This window comes from Eucalyptus grandis, chromosome 2, assembly GCF_016545825.1.
Source record: "Eucalyptus grandis isolate ANBG69807.140 chromosome 2, ASM1654582v1, whole genome shotgun sequence".
Classification (NCBI taxonomy): Eukaryota; Viridiplantae; Streptophyta; class Magnoliopsida; order Myrtales; family Myrtaceae; genus Eucalyptus; species Eucalyptus grandis.
The window spans coordinates 33,584,293-33,594,452 of NC_052613.1; the positions used below are offsets into that span (position 1 = coordinate 33,584,293).

General features: G+C 39.2%; 1 protein-coding gene across 1 annotated transcript; it reads left to right on the forward strand.

Annotated features, from left to right (window-relative positions):
- Positions 1-270: 270 nt before the first annotated feature.
- LOC104420147 lies at positions 271-1,269 on the forward strand. The gene has a single exon (XM_039307009.1). It carries the CDS (start codon positions 271-273, stop codon positions 1,267-1,269), a length of 999 nt encoding a protein of 332 aa, XP_039162943.1.
- Positions 1,270-10,160: the final 8,891 nt, after the last annotated feature.

Genomic DNA, 10,160 nt, shown 5'->3' on the forward strand with positions numbered 1-10,160 from the left:
TTATTACTTTGCCATGGACTCCAAGTTGCATCGACTGGGCTGAATTCCAATGGCCACCATCGACGCATTTCGTGCTGCGATGTCACTAGATCAGGATACGCGAGAAACTTAGGGCAGAGAGCAAAGAAAAGTGGGACCAAAAGCTTTCTTCTCTTCTCGAGAACCTTCAGTCATCTGAGTCTCTGAGTCTCCTCGCTTGCTCTGCTTCAAGAAATATCCCAGTCTCTCTCTACCCATCGATGTTCTTGATTTCTCTGTGCCAAAAAAACAATGGACAGAGAGCAGCACGAGCTGCAGTTCCTTGGGTTCCTCGGCGTCTACAGGGAGACCACCAAGATCATCCTCAAATGGAGGACGATCTTCGCTCAGATCACGCTCGTGCTTATCCTCCCTCTCTGCGTCGTCTCCCTTGCCGCCTTTGAGATCTTGCAGCTCCTCACCTTCATGATCGATTTCGACCTGGACAACGCCTGGAAATACAGCCCAAGATACAGGGACCTGTCCCGCATGATCAAGAAGGAGTGGATTGCTTTCTGTCTCTACGAGCTCGGCTACTTCATCTTTGTCTTCATCTTCTCTCTGCTTTCAACCTTGGCTGTCGTCTACACGGTGGCCTGCATCTACGCTGCCAAGCAGATTACTTTTAAGAAGATAATGAGTGTCGTGCCCAGAGTGTGGAAGAGGCTCATGGTCACCTTTTTCTGGTGCTTCGCACCCTTCTTTGTGTACAATGTGGTGGCTGTAGGGCTTTTGATCGCATGGCTCGTCACGGTGTGGCAATTTGCAGTTTGCCCTGCACTTGGGATTGCTGTGGCGGTCATTCTCTTGATCTTGTCCATCGTTGGGTTTGTTTATATCGCCATGATTTGGCTAATGGCGAGTGTGATCTCGGTTCTTGAAGATGCTTATGGAAGGAAGGCGATGGTGAAGAGCAGGAGACTGATAAAGGGCAAGATGGGCCTTTGGGTTTGGTGTTTTCTTGGTGTCTTGGTGTGGTCCGTGCTGGTTCAGGCATTCTTTGAATCCCTTCTTGTCTTGGGCTTGCCTCCTATTAGAGTCACGATAGGGGTGGGGCTGATCTGCTTGCTGTTGCTGTCGATGCTGACGCTCTTCAATTTGGTCATGCAGACAGTGATCTACTTCGTCTGTAAGTCCTACCACCATGAGAACATCATCAGCTTCTGCTTGTCTGATCACCTCGAGGGCCGTCTTGGAGACCGTCCCTCTGAAGGCCAAAAGGCTGTTCAGCTTGAGCAACTTCATGTCTGATGGGTTCTTCTTCTTCTCCTCCTCCTCCTCCTCCTCCTACCACCATGAGAACATCGACAGCTTCTGCCTCCTCCTTCTCCTTCTTCTTCTTCTTCTTCTTCTTCTTCTTCTTCTTCTTCTTCTTGTCCTACCACCCTGAGAACATCGACAAGTTCTGCCTCCTCCTCCTCCTCCTCCTCCTCCTCCTCTTCTTCTTCCTTCTGCTCCTCTCCTTCTTCTTCTTTGGGAAATACTAAATATTTTCTGATTTGTAATGTTTCATTTACCTGTAAGAGATGAGCTATAATTCTTTAGTGAAGAAATTTTTTCTATTAGTCCTCTGATGTCATCTATTTATCATATAAATGGTCTTGTGTTGCATGACTCTTTTAATGATCCTCTAACAACATATATTGTTGAAATATGCACTATTATATCATAGGAACCTTTTAAAGTAGTTGTTTTCAACCTAAATATTTATGTCAATAAATAGTAATTTCCTAATGTTCATGTTATAAAATGCACGCAACCATCAAATATAACTTTTAGGCTTCTCTTTATATAGACATTTGAATATACAATCTATATGTACATTTATTATCATGATACGTGCAATTACGGAGTGCATATTTTTTCATCTTATTTGAGATATCTATGTATAATTAGATGGAAAAGCTTATATTCCATAATTATATATATTACAATTAGAATGTGATATGTGCATAAGAAATGGATTTGCAGAATCAATAATGCACATATAAATTATTCGCTAAATATATGTAACAAACATATTAAACAGTAAAATTTTCTCTTTAATTTTTTGTTTTCCTAGATGTAGGAAAGCATTATTTTTTTTGTTGAAAAAATTTCGGCCTCACTTTTACATAGACATTTCAAAACAAGATCTATGTCCATATAAACAACTAAATTGAAACATGCATTATCAAGATATGTACGATCATGAAATATTTTCCTTTCGTCTAATTATTTATATATTTTCATAAGAATTGAAATAGAAAACTACATATGCATAAGAATTAAAGATTTGCTAAAGTCACCAAGAAAAAACAAATTGCTAACTAAAGCTTGTGCGTGGTTCAACCTCATGCAAGCTGTATATATTTTGGTCAGATTCTAACCATGCTTATTTCTATCAGTAGTAAATAAAATCCTTCAGTATTAGTAATGGTGCCTCTTCTCATCACCATTATCATCATATGGAAATTAAAGCAACTTAAGAAAACTGAGCACTGCGGCTTATGGTGAAGTTACTTTTGCTTTAGCATTAAACTTTTGAAATCAATAAAGAGTGTGAACTCAAAAAATTTGATGAGAAAATGAGTCTTGTCCATCAACGTTTGTACGTTTTAAATGGGAGTTTTGATCATCCAACACTAAAGACAAAAAATTGATTTCAAATGATACAACAAAAGTTAAAAAAAAAAAAAGAGAGTAAAAAAGTGGACCAAATATACTCCAAATTAATGACACGTGTAGATAAAATAAGTTGGAAAGAGCACCATCAAAAAACTTGCGGAAACTTTAGTTATTTTCCTTCTACTCTTTGTACCAAAGCTTTGAAGCAAGGGAGTCAGGTTACTAAGGGCGTGAATGATAATCATTTTGTTTCTTTATTTTTTATTTTTATTCCCAGAAACAAATTTGAAAATAAATCAATTTGATAATGCAATTTGATTTTTTTCTATTTTCGACACCAATTTTTAGCTAAGAAATCAATTTTAAAAAAAATGAAGTAGAAATTTTATGCTTTTTAATTTCCCGAACACAAATGAAAAGTAAAAGCTCTTTTCATCACTTGCTGTCGCCAAATGCTATCAGACACCCTTCAGTTGTTGGTCGCTGGCCGCCAAGAAATTTGAAGGCTTATGAAGGCTATTATCAAGTGAATTTCTATCCCAAAAACAAAAATTTTATATTGTTATCAAACATGTAACTTTGTTCATAAACTCATCCAGAAAATAAAAATAGAAAAATTTATTTTTGGCCATAAATTATTCCCGGGAACAAAATAGTTATTATTCGCACCATAAGGTTGTCCTATTTTCTTCAAATATTTAATATTTTACTTTTTCCCGCTAGTAACATGGTGCCAGAGATTCGTCAAGTGCTCAATCGCTTCCCACTAAACATGATAGGTATAGCTCATCTCTAATTTTAAAAATTTATTAAATGCTCTTGGCTCATGTGACCCAACGTCACTTAAGTTGACAGAAACCTAAAGTTCTTATGGTTCCATGGCAAGTTAATCTCCTGATTCGATAAATTAGATTATAGCTAAGGATGCTTGACGTGACACCAAAGCGCCGTGTCTCGTGTCTCGACACAATAGCATTCTTTATAGGAAATATGTCAGCTTCTCATGGAGACCCACAAGCATGCTCACTTACTTTCCACACTATTTCGTCGCTTCAATGCAGACTCCAAATTGCTAGCCCGTAACAAAAGAAAGTCGATAATGCAAATTATAGTTGAGGACGCTCAACGTGACACCAAGCACCATGTCTCGTGTCTTGTGACTTGACACCATAGAATTCTTTATAAACACGCACGTGTGTGTGTGAGCTTCTCATAGAGGCCTTTGTCTAGTGCACCCCAATACTAAAACTAACTCCACACTACTTCCTGAAAACACAATGTTTGCAAAAGTCAAGTGAGACCATATGGTCCCCACAAAGTAAACCACGGTTACTTAAGATGGTCTTTCCTCTTTTGCTTATGTGGCCCAATTGCATATGCTCCAACATTGATTTTTCAGAATCTAAAGAGGATGATATACTTAAAGAACTCACATCAATATTTCCCTACAGACGTAAAGATTTTTCTTCATGTTACCTCTCATCAAAATCAAGGAGCCTTTTTGAAATTTTCAAAATTTCACCTCCACTTGTGTACATGCACCCAATGGAATCTAAATTGCTCAATGAAATAAGGCTTGTCTTCAAATTTGGGATGTGCCTAACGTTTGTCAAAGTTCTTATTACATTGTCCTGATATTTAATCCGCATTGTACCAATACCTATAACATTGCAAATTGCATTGTTGCCCATCCAAACTAAACCATTTTTTGACTTTCTCATATGTGTGGAGCCAATCTCTATGTGGACATGTGGTATGAACATGCTGAATCCAAAATCCATTCATCATCAACATGACAATCTGAAGACGAAATAGTAAGAACATTGTATGTATGTATAACTCCAATTTGGAGGTTGGTTCAAATTGTCGTGTTGATGACAAAACATTAAGGTGGAGTATTACTATAATCACAAATTCAAACACTACAAGAGTGTCTAATGCTCAAAGCTAAGGGGAAGAAGTCAATGGAGAGTTTCGATTTGGCTAGTTTGGTGAAAAATAACGAGTCAGCTAATGTAGACAATGTTTTTATTATTTTGTCTTCAGATTGTCATGGTGATGACAAATGAATTTTGAATTCAACATGTTCATACCACATGTGTTCACATAGAGATTGGTTCCACATATATGAGAAAGTCAATGGTAGTTCAATTTTGATGGGCAACAATGCAGTTTGTAGGATTGTAGGCATTGATATAGTGTAGATTAAATGTCATGACGATGTAATAACTTTGACAAATGTTAAGTAGATCCTAGATTTGAAGAAAAATCTTATTTCATTGAGCAGTTTAGATTCCATTGGGTGCATATACATAAGTGGAGATGAAGTTTTGAAAATTTCAAAAGGCTCTTTGATTGTAATGAGAGGTAACATAAAAAGAAATATTTACATTTTGCAAGGAAGTACCATTGTGGGTTCTTTAAATATATCATCCTCTTTGGATTTGAAAAGTCAATGCTGGCATATGTAATTGGGCCACATGAGCAAAAGAAGAATGACTATCTTAAGTAAACGTGGTTTATTTTATGGAGATCATACAGTCTCACTTGACTTTTGAAAACATTGTGTTTTTGGGAAGCAGCGTAGAGTTAATTTCAGTATTGTGGTGCACTCGAGGAAGGGCACAGTTGACTATATTCACTCCGATTTGTGGGGATCGGCAAAGGTAAATCTAAAAGTGGTGCAATTTATCTTATGATATTTATTGATATTTTTTCTAAGAAAGTCTAGGTTTATTTTTTGAAGCGTAAAAGTAACATTTTTTATACATTCAAGAAGTGGAAAAATTAATAGAAAATCAAACTAGGAAGAAGATAAAGTGTCTTGGAATGGACAATGGTCTTGACTTTTACAAAGGTGATTTCAACAAGTATTATGAAAATCCGAGGATTGTTTGACATCGAATAGTTAGGTATACACCTTAATAGAATGGGATAGTGGAGCGAATGAACTGCGCACTTATAGAGAGGACTAGGTGTATGCTCTTTAATGCTAGACTTGGGAATGATTTTTGGGTTGAAGACGTGAACACGATGTGTTATTTAGTGAATTGTTCTCTTTCAACCGCAATTGAATGTAAAACTCCTAATGAGGTGTGGTCAAATAAACCTTTTGATTATTCTAGTTTACAAATATTTGGATGTCTCTGCAAATATATATGCAAATATATATATTTATATCTTATATTATTATCATGTAAAAGAGGGTAAGCTTGAACTTTTGAAGAAAATGTATTTTCGTTGGTTATATAGATGAGGTTAAAGGATATAGGTTATGGTGTTCTGAACCTTAATCATCAAAGTTTATAATTAGTAGGGATGTTACTTTTGATGAAAATTCTATGCTTGAATAGGGAAAGATTGTTATTAAATCTATAAGTATTCTTGAGGAGAATATTCAAAAAGAGTTGGAGCTTCATGTAGGGCATCCATGAAAAATAGTTGAAGATGTTCATATTCTGCCAGAAAGTGACAATGAGCAACAATAATTAAATTTTATCAAGAAGTAGAAAAAATTGAGTAACCTCAAAGTTTGGCTACAGTGAGAGTTAAACGACAAATTAAGCCTCTCCAAAGGTATGGTTGCGTTGATTTGGTAGCATATGCTCTTACAACTGCTGAAGAGCTTGGTATTGAAAAACCTTTTACGTTTTGTGAAGCAACTATTTGTTCTAAATCTAAGAAGTGGCTTGTTGGGATGAATGAAGAGATGGATTTTCTTCATAAGAACCATACTTAGGATCTTGTGAAATTTCCCGAGGGCAAAAGATCTATTGAGTGCAAGTGGGTCTTCAAAAGAAAAGAGGGAATTCTAGGGGTTGAAGATGAAAGATTCAAGGCATGTTTGGTAGCGAATGGCTTTAGTCAAAAGGAGGAGATTGACTTCAATGAGGTGTTCTCTCCAGTAGTGAAATATAGTTTCATTCATGTGTTGCTCACATTAGTAGCCCTATTATGATCTAGAACTTGGGCAACTTAATGTCAAAATTGCTTTTATACATGGCAAGCTTGAGAAGACAATCTATATGTCTCAACTAGAGGGATTCATTATTGAGGGTAAAGAAGATCACGTTTGTAGGTTGAAACGTTCTTCTCAAGCAATATTCATGACAATAGTACAAGAGGTTTGGCAGCTTTAAGTTGAGTCATGGTTATTTGCGAAGTGAGCATGATAGTTGTGTGTGCTATTAAAAATTGCATGATAGTTCTTTTATTTATTTACTATTATATGCGGATGACAAGCTTATTGCGTTGAAGAACATAAATTTGAAAGGGCAACTTAATAGGGAATTTGTGACATCCCGAATTTTGATTCTGTTTTAATGGAATAAGTCAGGCTTTTCATCAACACACCTATAATTCTATTCTCTGAGTTGATCACTTACAAGATAACTAGTCTATCAGGTGAAGCCGTTAAGGAATTTAAACGCAATAAACTTGAGAATTCGACCAGAAATCGACTACTCAACCGTGTTTATCTGTAAGGGTCAATACGGCACGGTCAAAATCGATCAAAGATCGGATATAGGTCAATTTGATTGAGGTATGTGATTAGAGTATGGGTGATTTTACCTAATTGCAAAATCTCGTTGAATGTCACTAAACCGATTTTTCTATCATTTTTGTACCATGTGTCCGCATTTGAAACCTTGAGATTCTCGTCAACCAAGAGTCGCCAATGAGTCAAAGACGCACAATGTGGCTCGGAAATAATCGGCCACGGGTCAATTGCATTAAAAATTCCTAAAAGTTACATAGTAAGTTAGGTCATACTATAATCATGCTCGGTTGAAATTAATAGCAAATTTAAACCTAATTTCAGAAATTGAAAGTTTTGTAATGTCACAATTTGTTTTAGGACCATCGGCTCATCCTCCAAAGATTTTTTTGCAAAACGAGATTTTTGGCGAAAATTCAATATAAGGCCATTTTTTATCGGAAAATTCAGGGGACCGTTCTTTATCGCGTTTTTGGGATGCAAGTTGCTTCTATTGGCGAGGAAAAATGTTAATTTGATCGATGACATCTTTGTGGAATTTATGGGGACTGATTTATGTCCAATTGAAGAAAAATTTGGTTTAATTCGGGGAAAATGGCACCAAATTCGTAGGCCATGGTCTCCACCACTTTTGGACCACTTCATTGGCTTGCAAGGGAAGTTTGTGAGGATAAGTACACTATTAGTGCCATAAGTTGTGTACGACACTCACTTTGGTGCCAAAAGTTTCTGTCAGATCACTTAAGTACCAAAAAGTTTGAAAAACACTCACTTTGGTGCCAACTCTGATCTGGTTGGCCGGAAATCTGATGTTGCACCATTTTATTAATTTTTGAAGCTGATGTGGCTTGCCGGAGAGTACAGTCAGCATCCTAACACCAAAACGACGCCGGTTGGTATCTCCCCTAATTCAAAATCCTAAATCTCTGGCCGTCACTGTCCTTGATGGCTCCCGCGCTCGGGCGGCCGCAACTTCAACCCCGACCCCAAGATGGCCACTCAGTGGTGACAGCTCTAACCCCAACCCCGACCCCGACCCTGAGATGGCCACTCAGTGGCCGTAGCTCCGACCCTGACCCCAACCTCGACCTTGACCGCGACGATGGCCACTCGGCGGCCGCAGCTTCGACCCCGACCCCGACCCCAACCCTGACGACGGCCACTCGGCGGCCAAGTCGAAGGCCGTGATCTAGCCGATGCTCGGGGAGGCCGCCGACAAGTGTACCGCCATTGATGTCTCCCTCTCCATCTCCGATCTCCCCGATGAGTGCCTAGCTTGCGTCTTCCAGTACCTAGGCTCGGCGACTGGGGTTGGTGCTCCCTCGTGCGCCATCGAGGGCATCTGAACAGGGTTGAGCAATGGCGATTGAGTGAACAACGGCGGCCTAGCGATGGTGGAGGTCGAGTGACAATGGAAAAACCCTAATTTCAATCCCCAAATAAAAATAAAAAAATCTCCAAATGAGTTAAATGGTGTCATTTTGTGAGGCCATCCATGTAGGATGGCAAAATGACGTAGTTTTCTTAAGGACCGAAAACGATGTCGTTTAAAGAACTTGTTGATTTTTAAAAGAAGAAAAAAAAAAGCCACATAATCATTTTGGTTGGAATCTTTCGCCGGTGGCACCAAAATGATCAATTTTCCTCCGATTTGGCACTTAAGTGATTCGACAGAAACTTTTGGCACTAAAGTGAGCACCGTACACAACTTATGGCATTGATAATGTACTTCTCCCGAAGTTTGTAGGCTGTCAAGAGGCTGAGGGAGACAGCCAATGTTGGTGGGGCCTTGCCAAGAGACAAATGGATAAGAGAGAAGGCTTTAGAAGCCAATGGGGGGACCCTCCTATCTTTAGTTGTCCCCATCTTCCTACCAAGCCTTGCTTTATCCTTTGTTGAGGTATTTGAGAGCTTGAGAGAACTAGAAAAATCAGCCCTCACATCTCTCTCTTTCCCCTCTTTAGCCCTAAGGAATTCACAATTCTTTCTCCCCTGCTTTTCTTCTCTTCCTATTTCTGCTCCAGCATACCTTTCTCTAAAAACCTGAATTAATAGTTGCCTTCCCATGCAAATCAGCTCTCGTGCCACCCACCACCGTGTCCAGGAGGCCCAAACCATACAAACCAACCTGACCGCTCGCTGATCGAAGTTGCCGGCTGACCTGCCAGCCGACTAGAAGCCAGCACTCATCGGACCGTCATTCCACCGCTTGCACTGTTCAGCCTGTTTCACTTGTTTCAACCTTTTTTTCTCATTTAGACCCAACCTCCACCCAGCCCAGCTATCAACAGGTCCCCCTCCACCCCTAGGTGCCACCAGTCGCTGTAGCCAACCCCTCGCCGGAGCTCTGATTAGCCCGCCCAACTCCTTTCCTCCTCTAATGTTCAGTTTCCAGAGTTGCAATGTGAAGCAGAGGTTGTTGTTGCTGTTTTGAGCTTGGGACCGCCTTGGATCGTCATGGTTGAGGTTCTCGAGTGTAGCCTCTATGACATCCCGATTTTCAAATTCTAGTTTCAATCAATTGAGACGAACATTTCGTTGGCACACATATAATTCTTTTCCCTAAACTTATCACTCATGGGATAACTAGTCTATCAGGTGAAGCCGTTAAGAAATTCTAATGCATCAGACTCGAGAATTTGACTAGGAAATGACCTTTCGACCGAACTAATTTGCAATGGTCATTACGGCACAGTTAAAAATCGATTAGAGATCGGAGATAGGTCGACTCGACAAAGACATGTGATCGAGTGTGGGTGATTCCACCATATTGCACAATTCTTGTTGATCCGCACTAGACCGGCTTTTCTGTCGTTTGGGTACTCTGTGTCCATGTTTGAAACCTTGAGATTATCCCAACAACCAAAAGTCGCCAATGTGTCAAAGATGTACATTGTGGCTCAAATTGATCAACCACAAATCAAATGTATGAAAAATTCTAAAAGTTGTTCGGTAGATCAAGACGCACTAGTATCGTGCCGAAGTGAAATTAAACGTGAATTGATATCGAATTCAGAAATTGGAAGTCCGGGCATGT